Source organism: Hyperolius riggenbachi, chromosome 9, assembly GCF_040937935.1.
Source record: "Hyperolius riggenbachi isolate aHypRig1 chromosome 9, aHypRig1.pri, whole genome shotgun sequence".
NCBI classification, from domain to species: Eukaryota; Metazoa; Chordata; class Amphibia; order Anura; family Hyperoliidae; genus Hyperolius; species Hyperolius riggenbachi.
In genome coordinates, this window is record NC_090654.1 from 72,484,951 (window position 1) to 72,504,136 (window position 19,186).

The window sequence follows — 19,186 nt, forward strand, 5'->3', positions numbered from 1 at the left end:
AATGCAACTGTTTTTTCAGAGCAACATAGAGCGTTCCTCTTTCAATCTGTTTTACAGCGTGACTCAACCTTTAGGGCCATTTCACACTGGGGCATAGCAGTGCACCCCAACGCCGGTCAATGAAAATCTATGGAGATATTCACACTGCCATGGTACGACGCAATAAGTGACGTTTTCGCCGCATCCCTAACGCTGGTCCAAAAGTATGTTAACGTGCGGCTTCTGCGGCAACTTGTAGCGATCTGCGTCGGCCCAGAAGTCATGTTAGTCTATGGTGACATGGTGATTTTTAAAAAAATTACCGACACAATGTCGCAGTGTGCATGCACAGAAGCGTATTTTTACAATATGCTTCCGTGCACTTCCGCATACCGCAAGCACGCGTCACTTCCTGCTTGGCTCAATGCCAGATGGGGAATACTACGCAGTATTCCCCGAAGGCCTGTTTTTGGCACAGTCAGCATGTCCGATTGATACATGCAACCAATTTTGGCCTGAAATTTGTCGAATTGTCAATCGCCCATGCTCTTGGTGACACTGATTTTCATCAGATTAGATCACGATTATTGAATCTGATGGTCGATCAGCTGCCAAGTCTACCGATGTTTGGCCACCTTTTTTTATTTATAGTGAATTTAATATACAGAGTTGTCTGATAACGGAGAGAAATGTATAGTGATATGGTAGCTGATATGTGTATTTATGTACCTTTATTCCATTTCTCATAGCATGATTAGACTACAGTATATATACAATTCTAAAAAACAGAACAAAACAAAAAACACAACAACACAACCTACCTTGAATGTGACATGGGTATCTGTGAGAAGAGGCCCTTCCACCTCCAGGATAGGGGTGGCCTGGTCCCGGCTAATGACGTGGATGTTGCCCGAGGTTGCCGGGTCGGTACCATCCCCTTCTGCTACATTCTGCCCGCTGGATGATTCTGTTGCGTTAAGTGCTTTTGCTAAGGTGTCAAATGCCCTGTAAGAGTCAGTGGCGAGATACTAAACATTAAATTCCACTTCTGTTAATACAATTCTATGTTTTTTTCTATATCAGTATTACACAAATCATTCTGTATTCAATGTTTTAAAAAAATCCTCCTTTTATTTCAAATGACAGACAGCTATGAACAACAGAGAGCATAGACACATTGGGGTTGATATCAAACAGATAAACGATAGGGGTTTTCTTAGAACCAAATATTCTCTCATTTATTCATCATTCATAAAGTCTTCAAATTGCGGACATGTCGTATGAATACAAATTCACAGTTCCAATTCACACAAAAGACTGGCTGACATGTTTCACGGCTAAAAGCCGCTTCCTCAGAGGCACACTGTATACAAACATCTGTTAAAAACATACAATATGTATGAGTCAAAGACATACCATTAAGGACCAATGTGTATAGCAGGATAGAGAGCCAACCAAAAAGGATAAAGTTAAATATTTATCTTACCCAATGGGCCAGAGTCATGAGACATCGCAATCTAAAAAAACGCTATATATATATATATATATATATATATATATATATATATATATATATATATATATATATATATATATATAAATAATGCATTTTTTTAGATTGCAGTGTCTTATGTCTTATGACCATTGGGTAAGATAAATATTTAACTTTAACTTTGACGCTGGCTTAGGAGCTCACTCACATCCGTGGAGATGTGTAAGCAACAATCTCCGTATTTGTAGGGGTTGTGTGTGTTCGCTGGATTTGTGTGAGTTTGAACCAAGGTTCCTTTCTAATTTTGCTCTGTGTTGCAGTGGTGAGAGATGCACACACACCACTGAGCACCGCAGTTATCCCCCCCCCCCCCCTTCCCCACCAGCGTATGTTGTTCCCTACCTCTATTACATAGGAAAGGTTTCCCACATCCACCGCATCAAAATACAGCCTGAGTTTTGTTTTCTCACACCACATCAGTCTCAGTGTGGATGAGAACATTATTTATGTGTGAATTTCTCGGTAGCGGAGGTGGGTGAGGAGGTGGTATGCAGATGGTAATATGCTAACAGGGATATGGAAACAGATTGTGGCCTGAACTAATATTTCACCAGATCGAGTAATGTGAGAATACCCATTAAAGCGGGATTGTCAGTCATAAAATCTAATTCCATTTACTCACTGCTCTGTGTTAATTATGCAGTCTACAACCTGACCCTGCATTGCAAGCATTCCAATATAATCATAAATGTTTTTGCTGTAATGAATCTTATCTCAGTCAGCCTGACTCTATTTAGTACATTGCTCGGGAGAGGGAAGCTTGTCATCTCCCCTCCCACATTCCTGCTCCTCACTGATTGGCTGAGGGCAGTTAAGTGTGACACAGAAGCTGCTGAAATATGATCTATGCTGTGGTCACGTTTACAAAGCAAGCTAGATATGACAGTGACATTTGTAGAAGAAAAAAGTAAGGGAGGAAATTACATCAGGATTGGCTTCAGTCGGAAGTAGTAAAGACGGAAAATGCCTGAAACAGTTTTCTCTTTGTTTACTACATAAAATTTACTGAAATCGAAACATGGACAGTACAATAAATCTATTATTTAAGTAGAACAAGTAATTACTGTCTTTCGCCCGAAAATAAAACTCATCTTATATTTCAAGCATGCTTAAAATATAAGACATCCCCCGAAAAAAAGACTTAGCTGCATCCCTCCCCCCAAACCCCCCCCTCCCCTGCCATGATACCGCACTGCTGCTGCTGCCAATTTACCTCCCTGCTGCTGGCTCCTCTCCTTCAGCAAATCGGATCCCCCTCAGTTTTACACTGTGCATAATTCAGATCAGCAGGAAAGGCAGCTAAAGTTATATAGTAACAGTGCCGCCGTACACAGGAAGTAAACAGAGATCACTTCCTGTATACACCGGCATTGATACTGTACAAGTTTAGCTGCCTTTCCCTGCTGATATGAGATTTGAAATGCACTGCGTAAGCCGGCGGGGAATATACTTTCAGGAGGAGAGGGCCAGCAGCAAAGGAGGTAAATTGGCAGCAGCGGCGGGGGGAGAAGGGGGGATTATGCCTATTTGCACTGGCTACATACTAGGGGGTTCTGGCTGTATACTGGGGGGGTGGGAGGGTGTCTGGGTATACACTAGGGTTTTCTGGCTATATTCTGGGGGAGATCTGGCTGAATACTAAAGGGGATCTGGCTACCCCCACAAAATATAACACCTCCCAGAAAATAAGCCCTAGCACATATTTTAAGGAAAAATATGAGAGTGTCTTATTTTTTCGCAGAAACATGGTATCTACTTATATATGTTTTTTTTCCTGGGGTAGTATGGCTGTCCCTGCTGTTTTAAGGCTCAAGGGTAAGCCCATAGTTAGAGACCAAGAAAAATGAAAGTTTAGCCACTAACCTTAAATACATATAATATCTAATTCCAGGCACATATTTTTTTCTAGTCTAGACACTCAATAGCAGAGCTTATTTCTATATCTGTGTATGAGATACATACCGGTAACCTTTAAACTTTTACAATACCTGGTTAGATGGTGTATTTGGGTTTAACCACTTAACGACCAACGTCCGCCGATAGACGGACTCAGGTCGCAGTGGTGTTTCCATGTCAGTTCACGGAGGATGTCTCCGTGAACAGCCTGCAAGCCTCGGATCGCGGCTCGCAGGCTAAATGTAAACACGCGGGGAAGAAATCCCTGCTGTTTACATCAAACGGCGCTGGAGATCGGCGATCCCCGGCCTCTGATTGGCTGAAGCCTATCAGAGGCGGCGCAGGACGGATCGCTGTCCTGTGCCGCCCATAGGAAGGAGGGGAGGGAGGGAAGGGGGTGGAAAATCGCTGCGGAGGGGGGTTTTGAGGAACCCCCCACTGAACGAAAATAGCCGGCAGGGATCAGACCCCCCCAGCAGGACATCCCCCTAGTGGGGAAAAAAAGGGGGGGGGGAGAAGTCTGGTCGCCCTGGCTGCTTGCTGATCTGTGCTGTGGGCTGGAGAGCCCACGCTGCACAGATCAGCGCAAACAAGCCCAATCCTTAAGTGGTCAAGCCTGGAGATGGACTTTACATCTGTTTAATGGTGGCCACTAATGATCCAATATTTTTGATCCAATCTTACTATTTCTATGTAATTTAAGGAAACTGCCTAAAATTATCCATTAATTATATTGACTCAGTTTACCCTATATTACCTAGATTTCGTAAAATTGGATTAAATTAGTGGCCACCATTAGGGTGAATTTGTCTTTTATTCCAAGGTGAATGACCCATTTTACTGCACTGTGTGAATCTTTCCCTATAGAATAAATTCATAGGCATTTTATAGGACTCACCGAGTGATCTCGCTGGAGTATTGGTCCTCTTGCTGGGCATCTGAAGTGTCCCCGTTGTTTGCTGATTCCGTAAGATTGGCAAGTGATGTCACAACATTAGCCAGAGTTCCCAGCCCACCCTGACTGATCTCCATCTAAGGGGTATATAAAACCACATTTTGAGCACTTTTTTAGGTAGAATAAGACCTTCCTTTGATCCCTCAATGCAATCTGAGCACCCACCAACAGGTCGGTGCGACACCTACACAGCATTGTGTGGTTTAAAGGGAACCTTAACCGTGGATCAAAAAAAAGTTTCACTTACCTGGGGCTTTCCCAAGCCTCCTCCAGCCGTCCTGTGCCCTCGCAGCTCCTCCAGTGTCCTCCGGTCTCCAGCCGCGGCTCTGTTTCGTTTTCGGCCGACTGACAGTCGTCCTCCTGCAACGTGTCCTATTCTTCCGCATTCCCCGACGTAAAGTGCCGTAAAGTGCGTCATTCGGATGCGCTTTACGGTGGGGAATGCGGAAGAATAGGACGCCTGGCAGTCAGTCAGCCGAAAACGAAACTAAGCCGCGGCGGATGGACCGGAGGACACTGGAAGAGCGGTTAAGGTTCCCTTTAAAGGATATCCGTGGTAGTGGTGGTGGGCTTCTTCCAGCCCCTAGTAGTCTACAAGGTACTTTGCTGTAGTTCAAATGTCCTTCAGGGTGCCACGGTTCCCTCAGGAAGATCCACAACCACAGCAGTGGCCGCGAGCTACTATGCCTGCATGGGTGTGTCAGCATGCCTCTCTGGATCACACTCCAGTGGCCGAGAGCATTCTGCACTTGCGCAGTTTAAGTCTCTGTGAACTGAGCAAGCGCAACTATCGCAAGAGGCACACAGTAGCCTGCGACCACAGTTGTGGTCAGGGATGTTTTTGGTGGGGACAGCGGGCACAGTGGAGGACAGGAGAATTACATTGAGGGACCTGATAAGCATGCTAGGGGCTGGTAGAACCCCCAGGTAAGTAAATCCTCCCATACCTTGGATATGCTTTAATGTGGACCTGAACTTTTGCACAGTACACATGGAAAACAGAGAGAAATGTACCCTGTGTGTTTTTAGAGATAGTTTATTTAATTCCCTCTCATCTGTAAGTAGCTTGAGCTCTCAGCTGTGTCAGCACAGAAATTCACCAGTCACAGCTAATATGTAAACACAGGATGTTAACCCTTCAACTGCTTCCTTAAAAGCAGGAAGTAGACACTGCAGAATTATTGCAGGAGTTCTGTAAGCTGTACCAAAGAAATGTTTTTCTTTAAAGGTTATTATACTGTTTTTCTTTCAGAGCAGAGAGAAATTTGCTTTAAGGACTAGCGACATGTTAAAACCAAGAACTCCATTCTTTTTCTTGTGAAATTCCCAATAAGTTTGATGTGTCACATGACCCTCTTCCTACTGAAAAAAAAGTTGGATTAAAAATGGCCCCCATGGTAACCACCCATCTTGAAAAGTTTTTTCCCCTCACATATACTAATGTGCCACAAACAGGAAGTTAATATCACCAACCATTTCCATTTTATTAAGGTGTATCCATATAAATGGCCCACCCCGTACTTTTAAATCTCATTTTAAGGACTGGCAGACCTCTTGCCTTCCTACAGCCTCTATATCCCAATCTGACACCATGATATTCACCTTTAGACAAGCCCCTGCTTGAACAGGAGACAGGTAGTGTCTGCCTGACTTTGGTGGCCTCTAGGACTTATGGCCCATACTCACAGGCTACAATTGTCGCCGCAACATGCGGCGCGCGCGTGTTGCGGCGACAGGTTGCCCGTGAGTATGCGGCGTTGCACGGGCGCGCACCCCGAACTGTCGCCCGTCACTGATGTCGCCAGGCGATTGGCGCGGTCAATTGCCTGCCGACAGTCGCCGCCGCAACTCCTCCGCAACTGTCGCTAGTCCGCGTGAGTACGCGGACTAGCGACAGCAACATAATTGCACATAGACGGCGCTTCCGGCGGGGGGGAGGGACAACAGCGACAGCTTCCGCTGCATCAGTTGCCAGGTCCCTCCGCCGTGTGTATGCGGAGGGACCTGGCGACGAGCTGTCGCCGGCAAGTCGCGCACACGCTCCCGTGTGCTAGCGACATGCCAAAAAGTTGCCCGTGAGTATGGGCCATTAGCATGCAACGTATAGAGACTGAGGCTGGGAAGGCAGAAATACTATCAGAACCCCCTAGGCAAAGACAGGCAATATATCATGAAGTACTGAGGGAAGCACTGTGGAGGAGACAGTTTGGATAAGAGTCAGACAAGAGACGGGGGAAGGTTGCTCAGAGCGACAGCAGCCCTGATGCTGAGTACACACGGGTTACAACTGTCGCCGCAACCACGTGGCACGCGTGTGTTGCGGCGACAGGTCCCCCGTGTGTATAACACGCGCGCCACGAACCGTCGCTAGTAAGAGCTGCCGCCAGGCGACTGGCGCGCTCAATCGCCGGCAACAGCTGTCGCCGCAACTGTCGCTAGACCGCCGTGTGTATGCGGACTAGCGACAGCAACCCACTTACCATGGATGGAGCTTCCGGCGGGGGGGGGGGGGGGGGGGGGGGGGGAGGAACCTTTGGCGACAGCTTCCGCCGCATCTCTGTCCCTCTGTGCGCCGTGTGTACGGCTGTTGCACAGAGGAACCTGGCGACGAGCTGTCGCTGTTTTTTTTTTTTTTTTTTTTTATCCTCTCCTGCAACATTTGTGCCTCGTGTGTATGAGGCATAAGATTCTGGTAACCTCCACAATAAGAAAAGGACAAACAGGAAGGAGGACTGCTCTGAGCCTGGTAAGCACCACAATAAACAAGACAGAAAGGAAGGAAAGTTTACCAATCTAGTCGCTACTATAGCGATGGTGAACGTCCACACAGATACAAACAGGACTAGACAGAACAGGATGGAGTGTTACCAATAGTAACCTGCAGCTTTGGTAACGTCCACTCAGCAGGACTAGAAGAAGAGTGATGGCAACGACCAGACAGTCAGGACTAGGAGCGTCACCAATAGCAAACGCAACTCTAATACGTCCACACAGCAGGATCCGAAAGAACGTTGCTGTTCGCCCTCTTAGGAACAGCACCTGCCCACAATAAAGCAAGGCTCGGTAAACAATTATAGCACAACACCCAGCAATGCACAGGCACTGTTGTCAAACAGGAAGAGGCTTTTATGTGGACAACCACTAATGAGAGCAGACATGCAAACTCCAACACAGCTGAATGGTAATTCATCAATCCTGTGCTTCTCTGATGAACTGCAGTCTGCAGATGGAAAAGACATTCACTGGAAATGCATGCAACACTCTGCAGCTGCGCATGTGCGGGGAAGCCATCACTGCCTGGCTGCAGCTCAGCTGGAACAAACAGAAGATGCCACAACTGAGCTCATGACACTGTCCAAAGGGGGCCACTGATGATCCAATCTTTTACATCCAATTTTACCAAAGCTATGTAGTATATGGGTAAATTGAGTGAATATATTGAAAGGATAATATAGTCAGTTCCCTTATATTACATAGAAATGGTAAGGTTGGATGAAAAAGATTGGATCATTAGTGGTCACCTTAAGAAGTAAAAATAAAGTTTCCAAGTTTATTACTCAACTCACCTTGGAGTCTGGGGACAGAACGACGGAGCCATCGTCTCTGACGACCGGCTGCTGAATATTCACCAGCACGTTCGGATCTAGCAGTCCCGCTTGTCTGGTATAGCCAGATGTTGACGACAAACACAAAAGGAGATTTTTTTAGTGCCCACGTCTCAAATATAAACATTTACTCAACAAAAGCAGACAGCAGAGATAAACCATGAAGTGCTCCCACATATCACATCTTATGTTAACGACATCAACGTTAAAGTGTACCAGAGATGAAAAATTCTAAAGATTTGATACTTACCCGGGTCTTCCTCCAGCCCCATAAGCACGTCTGGGTCCCACGCCATCCTCCCACGGTCTGCTGTTCAGCCGCGATCATCCCCGGTAACAGCTCAGTCGCGTCAAGTCTGGGTCTCCTGCACGTGCGCGGACCGATGGGAATCACAGTGACGGCCTTCCTGCTCAGCAGGGAGTACGTAACTTAACGGGGGCAACGCAATGCATGTGACCCTGTCGGTGCACTCTGCTGCAGGGTCATAGGATTGTCATTTTTAGCGTTGCATTGGGATGCGTTAGGAGCATTGCATCCTACCGCAGAATGGGTTTCAGTGCTTTGCCATAAAGAATCACATCAAAGGTGTGCTTAAAGCACCTGGTGCTTCCTCCAGCCTGATCGCTCTCTTGTCGTCTTCCTCTGCCTTCTCATTCTTCAGAAATTGGCCCCGGAAAGTCCTCCCCATCCGGAGCCAACTGTGCATGCGCGATCCCGCTGCCTGGCTGCCCTCCTGATCTTGTGTCTCAATAATTTTAGTCATAGACCCTGAACAAGCATGCAGATCAGGGGCTCTGACTGAAGTCTGACTAGATTAGCCACATGCTTGTTTCAGGAGTGTGACTTCTACTGCAGCCTAAGAGATCAGCAGGAAAGCCAGCCAACTGGTATTGTCTAAAAACAAATAAACTTGGCAGCCGTCATATGCCTCTCACCTCAGGATCCCATTCAGCAGCGGGTCACCCCAAAAGCAGGGCTGTGGAGTCGGTGCAAAAATCATCCGACTCCAACTCCTCAGTTTATGAAACCTCCGACTCCCACTCCAGGTACCCAAAATGGCTCAGACTCTGTCTACTCGACACCGACTCCTTAGTCTAATACTTGCCAGGGCTGTGGATTTGGTACGAAAATCATCCGACTCCTCAGCTTACGAAACCACTGACTCCGACTCCAGGTACCCAAAATTGCTCCGACTCCACGGCCCTGCCAAAACGTACCTATATCTATAGCAGATACAGCACACTCATCTTGAATTTTGTAGAGAAAGACCTACGAAGTGGGAGACCGTGGTGTCTTTGGAGATTAAAGTGTTGATGCTTTTATTTAACCTCTTTAAAAAAAAAAAAAATGAAGACCCATAGTGTGGTACGATCTTACCTGCCACCATCTTTTTCAGACACAAATGTTGGTGTAGCAATGAGAGGGCTCCGCAGATCCTTACGGATGTAGATCTTTTCTGTTGATGCTGCACAATTTGAGGGCTTCTCCCGTTGAATGTCAAATGGCTTTCGCTCACTCTGTACTGCTACAAGAAGCAATTATTCCAGTTATTTTTATTATTAAAAAAAAACCTGTGCCAATGATGTAACTTTACATAGTATGCCAATTTGTGCCTTAAATCGAGGCAGTAGTTAGTGTAACGGATAGGGAGAGACCAGTCACCACACATAGCAGGTACAACAAATTCATCCCATCTCACACAATTCTGTAAGATGCTATTGTTTGCATTACTGGGAATGAAAAGATGTCTGGTATTCTGCTTTAATTAATCATGGCTCATGTATTACTGTGTACAGCTCCACAGGATATGTGGGGGCACTATAAATTCATAATTATTATTTAGTATTTATATAGCGCCGACATCTTCGGTAGCGATGTACAGAGAATATTGTCTTATCATTTAACTGTCCCTCTGAGGGCCTCACAATCCATAGTAATATGTCTATGTATGTACTGTGTATGTATCGCAGTCTAGGGCCAATTTTGGGGGAAGCCAATTAACTTATCTGTATGTTTTTGGGATGTGGGAGGAAACGTCCGGAGGAAACCCACACAGACACAGGGAGAACATACAAACTCTGTGCAGGAATTGCACTGGCTGGGATTAGAACCGGGTCCCAGCATAATAATAACATACTTTGCCTACCTCATACGATAGAATCATTTTTTCAAAACCTACTAAACTCAAAAGTGCTACAAAATATGACGAGGGAAAAAAAACATCAAACGTTAGATACCAAGAGTCACTTGTCTTTTTTGCAGCTAGTTGCTTGCTAGAGGCCCTGGCTGGACACTGTCAATCTTGGTATGTTCTCATGCAGGCCAGTGCATGTAACAGTTACACAGTACACAGGCAGACACCCCCGTATTTGTAGAGAGGATTTTATGGCTGGACTCTTGCTGGGAAAGTGTGATTTGCTGGATGAAGGCAGTGACGCACATTATGCTTCTCCTTTAAAATGTCCCTTTAAAGCCTCATTAGATGGATTACGAGTGCAGCAGTCAGGTCTGCACTGCAGGCGATGGTGGAAACAGGGTCACACATCTGCCCTGGGAAACAGTCCTCCCTCACAAATGAAAACAAGCCTGTCTCCTCTTATTACGATGTAAAATACAACCGTTATGAGACACATGAAATCTGTCATTTCCTCTTAGTTAGACACTAGACTTCTGGTGCTGAACCTACAGCTACAGTCCTGTGTATAGATGCATGCAGTCCTCATGTGCCGACACCCCACTGTTCGAGGTGAGCTAATCCTAAAGTATTAGGGCAGGTGCACACATAACAAAACATGAAGGGCTGTGTTTTATCTCATTTTTTTTAATGTTGTGTGCGTTTTTGCTGCATTTTTGGCATGTTCAAGCGTTTTGCGTGCGTTTTAATGCGTTTTTCATGTGTTTTTCTTTTGCCTTTCATGTAAATCACTAGAAAGACAACAGGAAGCAGAAATACCTCATAAATTTTTTTTTCCCAAAAAACGCATAAAAAAAAACCACATGGAAAACGCATATCATTGCGTTTCCAATGACTTTCATTATGTGCGTTTTTGAAGATAATGCAACAAAACCAGCGTTTTTGAAAACGCACACATAAAAAACGCATATGCGGTTTTTTATATGTTTTTTTTTCTGTGGCCTATACACTTCCATTAGCGGCAAAAATGCAGCGTTTCCCGCAACGCTAGCGTTTCTGCTAAGTGTACACCTAGCCTTATAGCCGGAAAGTCAGACTACAGATAGGAAAGGACCCAATTCAGGAGATCGTTAATGGCACCAGCCATATTCCTTTCAGATGTAGTATAAACCATCAGTAACAGCTGTACTATCCCAGGAAAAAAAATACATATATAAATACAGTAGATAAATACTTGTTCTAATTACATAACATATGTATTGTACTGCGCACGTTTTTTCCATCTATACTGCCTCTGACTGAAGCCAATGAGTGACAACTGACCCCATTTTTGAGTATGATGCATTAAGTACTTCTCTTTGCTTTCTGTCCTTTACCCAGTTTATGAATGAAACACAGTCATTCATTGCTACTACATCCTCAGCTTCTGCTTCCTTATAGACCTTAAGAAAGATTTTCAGTCTTCCTGGGAGACCTACTAACATTCTGAGACTGCTGTGAACAGCAACACCAAATATTTGTACATTATCTACAGCATCAAGTGGGAGGAGCTCAATGAAGACTGCAAAAAGTGCAAGTGAAAGGAAACTGAACATAAACGAGGAAAAGCAAAAAAAAATAGTAAACATGTTATTGGTACAAATGAAGGAAAAAGTCAGCTTGGCCCCTCACACTCACATTCCATTTTCATGCCCATTTCAAGGCATTTCTTAAGCCGGCAAAACTGGCATCTGTTGCGGTGGTGCTTGTTGATAACGCAGTCCTGGCTGCTGCGACAGCTGTACGTCAGACTCTTGCGGACGCTTCGCTTAAAGAAGCCTTTACATCCTTCACAGCTGACGGCCCCATAGTGGCGACCTAGGATGAGGAAAAGCTACACTGTGAGCAAATGAAAGAAATATAAGTTCCATTGGCTACTTCACTTGCTAATATACCTGTTCAGGAGTGTTACATCGGAGGTCTGGACCAGGGGCGTAGCAATAGGGGTTGCAGAGGTTGCGACCGCATCGGGGCCCCGAAGGGCCCTCCCTCAACTGCAGTATTAGCCCTCTATTGGTCCTGTGCTCATAATACTCACTTCTATAGATACTTTGAATAGTGGTAATCATTAACTAGCTGTTCCCCATACCCTTCTTGCACCTCTGACACTGTAGCTGCTATTGGAAGGTTTTGGTGCGCCGTATCAATTGTTATGTATAGAGTGCTTGGGGGGCCCCATTGTAAAACTTGCATCAGGGCCCATAGCTCCTTAGCTGCGCCACTGTAGCTGCTATTGGAAGGTTTTGGTGCGCCGTATCAATTGTTATGTATAGAGTGCTTGGGGGGCCCCATTGTAAAACTTGCATCAGGGCCCATAGCTCCTTAGCTGCGCCACTGGTCTGGACCCCTCAGAAAAAAATATTGTGATGGCGCCCTCACCCCTGCCCCCCCCCCCCCCCCTGTTATGGGCAGACAATAAGTTCTCTACTGTAGTGGCCAGATGTTCCACTCCTCCTCACCCCTCTAGTGCAGAGTAAGTGCAGGAAGTGGTGTTATTTTTACCTAGTCCATGCTGCATCTGGCCACCTCTTTCTCCCAGGAGCCACACACTCTATACTGCCACCCTGAGGCTCCTGGTGATGTGATATGCATTAAGAAACTCAAGGCGTCATCATGCATGCCGGGAGGAGAGGCAGCCGGCCTCTATAGCCCCTCCCTTGCAGTTTTGGAGCTATTGTTACAAAAGTACCTGTGCAATTCTGTCTGAGGTTACATTTGTGACTAAAAACACAAATACTGTTTATGAGGTGAATTTACAAAGACATCTGCAGAGATCTCTGGTGAGGATATGCTAAGTAAACCATATTTACTGGATAGTTTATATTCCCACTGAAGATGCTTGGAGGTCTCAGGAGATGCCATAGTAAATCAATATGTGTAGTGTTGAGCTGCCTGTGCTTCCAAAGTGAGTGAGGAATGTGAACTGAACTGAAAGAGGGCTTTACCAAACACCAACCTTACCTTAAAGAGCACCTGAACTGACCCCATAATTGTTAAAGCACACGACAATGTGTGGGAACCCAATATGAGGGTCATCTGGAAAGTAACAAGCAATTGCTTTCATCTGTCAGGCAATGGATTCTTTTAGGCCTCTTTCACAGTGCGACGTTAAAGTCATACGTTAGAAAATGTTTTAATGCAGACTAACACACAGCAATACTAAGTCTGTGCAACATTCACAGTGCACACGTTATTAAAAAGTCCTGCATGCTGTGCGTTATACACGTTATTAGCTGCGTTAGACTATTTGCACATACTTAGTAATGACTTGGAAGCATACTTTTCATTGCCCGTATGCTCTACTGTATGCAATGATAACAGAGCATTGATTTGTGTTGCAACTTTTTAGGGGCGTTGCGGTGTAATTTGCGTTGCAACTTTAACATCGCATCAAACCATAATGTCCTACTGTGAAAGAGGCCTTAGAGAAATTTAGCTTGCATGTGTCAAGTTAACCTCTCCTCTTCCTGCACCGCTTGTTCAGTGACTGCAGAACGCCGGTAACATTGTATACATCAGCATTAACACGGCCCCTCCTAGTAAGTGCCTCTTACCTAGAAAGCAACAGCCATTTGCTTTTATCTACCATGCAATGTATTCTTTCAGTGTAATTTAACCTGCACCTCTTGTCCTGTACTGCAGAATGCTGGTAACTGTTTTTTCATCAGCATTAACAGGAAGCTTCACCCCTTGTCAGATCATTCTACCCAAAGGTGAGGAATGTGCTGCTACAACAACAAAGGGCTTGCTTAAATTAATGAAGTGATTATGTGGAGAAATACCGGACATTCGAAAATAGTGTGTCTACAATAAGATAAATAAAACGTTCCTTGTTTAAAAAGGGTTGTTACTTTCCACATAACCCTTGTAATTTCCTGTCCCTTGGTTTGTATTGGCTCCCCTTCATTGCACCCCTCTGTTCCCCATTCATTGCAAGTCCTTATTACCACACATGTACAAAGAACTTTTTAAGCACATTTTTAATGCTGGTACGTTTTTCAATCACAACCCAGTTCTCAGCATACCTGAGGCTTTGTCCCCGCACACTACACAGTATTCTACAATCTGAGGTCGCTGCACATCCGACTTTCCCAGCAGTCTCTCCACAGACGCTGCATCTGTTACTATCTGCAGGAAGACATGACGAGTGAAAACAGTATTATGGATACAAAGTGGACACTTCCTCTCTGCTCTAAAAGATAAGCAACAGCCTAATAACCTTTAACCACTTAAAGCGAACCTTAAGTCAAGAAAAAAAAATGAGTTTTACTCACCTGGGGCTTCCAATAGCCCCCTGCAGCTGTCCGGTGCCCTCGCCATCTCCCTCCAATCCTCCTGTCACCGCCGACAGCCACTTCCGGTTTCGCTGTCAGGACTCGACAGGCTGGGAAGGCGAGTGATTCCCAGCCACAATAGCTCCCTCTATAGAGCATAGAGGGCTGCTATAGCAGCATAGAGGGCGCAATTGTGGATGGGAACGCGAAGAATCACTCGCGTTCCCAGCCTGTCGGGTCCTGATGGCGAAACCGGAAGTGGCTGCCAGCGGGGACACGAGGATCGGAGGGACATGGCGAGGGCACCGGACAGCTGCAGGGGGCTATTGGAAGCCCCAGGTGAGTAAAACTCATTTTCTTTTTCTGACTTAAAGCGGAATATAACCCTGCATTTCAACTTTGCTCTAAAACATTATTTACAGCATATTATATGCAACCAGCATTTTTTTTTTCACTAGACCAGCATTGGAAGGGTTACACACAGAGCTTTAACCACTTGATGACCCACCCTTTACCCCCCCTTAAGGACCAGCGCTGTTTTGAGTGATCTGTGCTGGGTGGGCTGTGCAGCCCCCAGCACAGATCAGGTTGCAGGCAGAGAGATCAGATTGCCCCCCTTTTTTCCCCCCTATGGGGATGATGTGCAGGGGGGTCTGATCTCTCCTGCCTGCCTGGGTGTTGCGGGGGGGGGGGGCACCTCAAAGCCCCCATCCGCGGCGAAATTCCCCCCCTCCCTCTCCTACCTGCTCCCCCCCGGAGATCAGGGCTGCACAGGACGCTATCCGTCCTGTGCAGCCAGTGACGGGACGTCCCCCGTCACATGGCGGCGATCCCCGGCCGCTGATTGGCCGGGGATCGCCGATCTGCCTTACGGCGCTGCTGCGCAGCAGCGCCGTACAATGTAAACAAAGCGGATTATTTCCGCTTGTGTTTACATTTAGCCTGCGGGCCGCCGATGTTCACAGAGCCCCCCGCCGTGATTTGACAGGAAGCAGCCGCTCGCTGGTCCTGCAGCTGCCACTTTGCCGACGCACGGTATAAGCGTGCGGTCGGCAAGTGGTTAAAGTTCGTGGAGAGAACTGCTGAAGTTTAGATAGATACATTTCAGTAAACAAAATGTAGCAAGTGAGGAATGTTACACACTCTTTGGCTGTCCTCCAGCTCCTGCACAGTCAGAGAGAGTGAGTCACATTCCACAGTTGTTACATTTTGTTTTGCTTAAATGTATCTATGTAAGCTTCGGATGCGGCAGCAGTTCTCTCCAGGAACTTTAAAGCTCTGTGTGTAACCCTTCCAATGCTGGTCTAGTAAAAAAAAATGCTGGATGCATATAATATGCTGTAAATAATGTTTTAGAGCAAAGTTGAAATGCAGGGTTATATTCCGCTTTAAGGTTCGCTTTAAAGAGGAACTCCAGCCTAAACAAACATACTGTCATTAAGTTACATTAGTTATGTTAATTAAAATAGATAGGTAATATAATCTCTTACCCAAACTGTTTTAAAACAGGCAAATGTTTGATTTCATGATGGCAGCCATCTTTTTGGATGAAAGGAAGTGACAGGGAGCATGAGACACAGTTCCAACTGTCCTGTGTCCTGAGCACCTCTCCCAGTTGCTAGGCAACGTGAATAACAACATAGGAAATCCCATCATGCTCTGCATAGCATCAGGGGAAAAAAGCCCGGGCTTTTTTTCTTTGATGGGTGGAGCTTAGGTAAAAATGCAGCTAAAAATTATGCTTTGGTAAGAAAAACAAAGTTCTGATGCTGTGAAACTGTTAAAGAAACACCAAGCCTTTTCAGCTCTGCTGAGTATATTTTTAGTCCGGAGGTTCACTTTAAGGACTGCAGTCTTAAAACCCCTTAAGGACCAGACACTTTATCCCCATTCAGATCACTGCAGCTTTAACGGTTTATTGCTTGGTCATACAACCTACTATCTAAATTAATTTTTCCTCCTTTTCTTGTCACTAATACAGCAATCAAATGGACCAATGAAAATGGCTCAGCCTGTGAACCAATGGGGAGCCCCGGCGGCTGATCCAAAGATGCTTTGCCGGGACTCTGTTATTAGTGAGTGTAATTACAGTAACTCGTACACTGTAATTACACAGCGGGGACTTGCGGCGAGATGCGGCGGCCGACGGGTGTAAAGCGGCGGTAAGGAATTTAAGCAATTTGTAGCTTTGTAACTTTGTGGAGGGTTGCGGAGACGAGCAGCGGTCGGCGGGGAGCTCTGGGGGTCTCCTTATTAAAGGAGACCCCTTGATGCAGCGGCGGAAGATGGCGGCGGATGTTCGGCGGGTTGTGCGCATGTGTGGGGAGCGAGGCCGTGGTGCTGATGGACAGCACCACAGGGTAAACCTCGCTCCCCATCACCCGGTAATAGGGAGCATCGCTCAGGCTTTCGCCTGAGTAATGCTCCCTAACAATCGGCCATCGCACGAGTGAAACTGGCAATAGGATTTGCCGGTAATCCTCGTGCGATGGCAAAGTGATAATTAGCTCGCATCTGCAAGCTACTTATCACCTGGAATAGCATCAGGCCCCTAGGCTGCAAAAAGGGGTCACACATGTGGTATCACCGTACTCAGGAGAAGTAGTATAATGTGTTTTGGAGTGTGTTTTTACACATACCCATGCTGGGTGGGAGAAATATCTCTGTCTTAAGTTCGTTCAGGCTAATAAGCCGGTTGCAATAGGAATTGCCCTAGCAACAACGAAAGCTTATGGAGGGTGCTTTTTCTTCCCCTTTATTATCGGCTGGCTTTCTTTTTGCAGCCAATGATGCTCCAGCGGAATCAGCATGGCCGTTAGTATGACAGCGCACTATGAGGACTTCCGTCCCCTCCTTGTGCACTGCCTGTTTCTGCGCACTGGCTCCTGAGTCTCTGACGATGAAACGGATGGGCGGGGACACTTTAGCGGAAGTTGGCTATATCAATTTCCGCTTCGGGCTCGCACATAGTGCACACAGGCCTCCGAAAAAGCTAGGTTTACACCATTGCGAAACCGCCGTGCACCCTCTGGCGTCCACAGCCACCTCCTCCACCCCAGCAGGATTGCAACAATAAGTACATCTGCCTTTTATATGTCAAGCATATAACAGCACTAATACTGCACTTTATTATGACAATTGTACACTTGCAAGTTCTATATTAAAGCTACAGTGCCAGAGTTTCTCCATCTCGTTATTCAAGACAGCAGATTGGTCCTATGTTATCTAGCCTGTTAGCACAAACATACGGAATTCTGGTATAATCATTCACGGTTTATGGCAAACTGCCCATACTCACAATATGGCATTTAAATACACTATACAATTTCTAATTTTCCTAAATAGTGAATTAAATGGGATATAGATATATATATATATATATATATATACATATACACACACACACACACACACACACACACACACTTTGAACGACTTATAGACATTTCAGCACTTTACGGTCACTGTTGCTACAGGGAGGCACACCAGTGTAGTAAGCAATGAGTAAATGTGGGTAATGAGGCAGTCTTACCTCAGGTGGGAGGTTTTATTGGATACAGGAAAGGACAATGCGTTTCGCAAGACCTGCCCGCTTCCTCAGGTCTACAGCACAGTGTCTTATGCAGCTGCACGCACGGACTGGGGCCGCACACATAAATTGTTTCATACTCACTTTTACTTATTGCAAGCTACATTGGGGCACTTCGCCATTTTGTATAGTAATATATAGTTATTCCCTAGCATTCTGAATTAAATGCAGCAACATTTAAAGTGTAACTGTCTGCCATAAAATCTATTCTTTATTTTTATCTGGTAAACAAGTAATAAGGATGCTAACCAGGCAATCCAAAAGTTAAAATCACTATTAGGCCTGGAACCCACTACAAAGCGCTATCGCTAATTGCAATCGCTAGCGTTTTTAATGAGCGTTTTGTAAGCGATTTCATGAGCGCTTCCGGGCGATATTGGTAGCGATTTTAAAAAGTGTAAGCTTTTTGCCAGCGATTGTGTAGCGATTTGCGATTAGCGTTCTTAATTCTGATTGGTCCTTTCAATTATTTTTGATTTATTTTACAGTGTACAGTAATTAAAAACTCCATGCAAAACACAGTTCATCAGAAAAGCATATTATTTAGTGGGCTGTGTGCAAAATGAAATCACCATTTCTAAAAACCTCTTATAACTAACAAATATATAGATTAAAAAAAAATATGTTTTTCAATGTACCCTTACATTAGCAGTTCTCTGTGATACTGTGAATATACAAAACAGGAAAGCAGAGCCAGAAAGGGGCAGGCTTGGGCTTGAAAAGACATCAGAGGAGACAGACTCAGCTATAATGATTCCTGAGCAAAGCCAGACTGAATGCTCAGTTGGGGATTTTATCAGGGCAGATAACAAGCGGGCTGAGCAGTGAAGGATGAAACAGAGAGCAGGGTAGGTGTTTTCTCTAACATTCCCACTGATATATATGGTAAATTGGGTGCTTAGGGTGTAAATAGGGTGTAAAGAGGGTGCTTCATCTTTGGTTCACTTTAAACCAGGGGTGCCCATTAGGTAGATCGTGAAGGCCTCCACTACATTTTCCATTCTGTATATACAAGTGTGCTCCTAAAATTGTACATAGGTAGACATTTTGACTTGCTGATTTTTTGAAGTAGCTCACAAGGCGAAAAAAAGTGTGGGCACCTCTGCTTTAAACAGCTGAATGAGGCTTTGGTAACAGCACAATAGGACAGCGTGACCTCATA

General features: G+C 45.4%; 1 protein-coding gene across 2 annotated transcripts in view; it reads right to left on the bottom strand.

The window, feature by feature from the left end:
* The window catches only part of NR2C2 (nuclear receptor subfamily 2 group C member 2), a 47,596-nt gene that overhangs the window by 17,839 nt on the left and 10,571 nt on the right, over window positions 1-19,186 (bottom strand). Inside the window, exons 4-9 of one of the 2 annotated variants that reach the window (XM_068253039.1) lie at window positions 14,187-14,289; window positions 11,800-11,979; window positions 9,366-9,510; window positions 7,949-8,042; window positions 4,326-4,459; window positions 801-984 (exon numbers count right to left, since the gene is read on the bottom strand). In XM_068253039.1, the coding sequence (XP_068109140.1) occupies window positions 801-984; window positions 4,326-4,459; window positions 7,949-8,042; window positions 9,366-9,510; window positions 11,800-11,979; window positions 14,187-14,289 (840 nt within the window). Of the gene's footprint in view, window positions 1-800; window positions 985-4,325; window positions 4,460-7,948; window positions 8,043-9,365; window positions 9,514-11,799; window positions 11,980-14,186; window positions 14,290-19,186 lie in introns of both variants that reach the window. The other variant, XM_068253038.1, reaches the window with a different exon arrangement.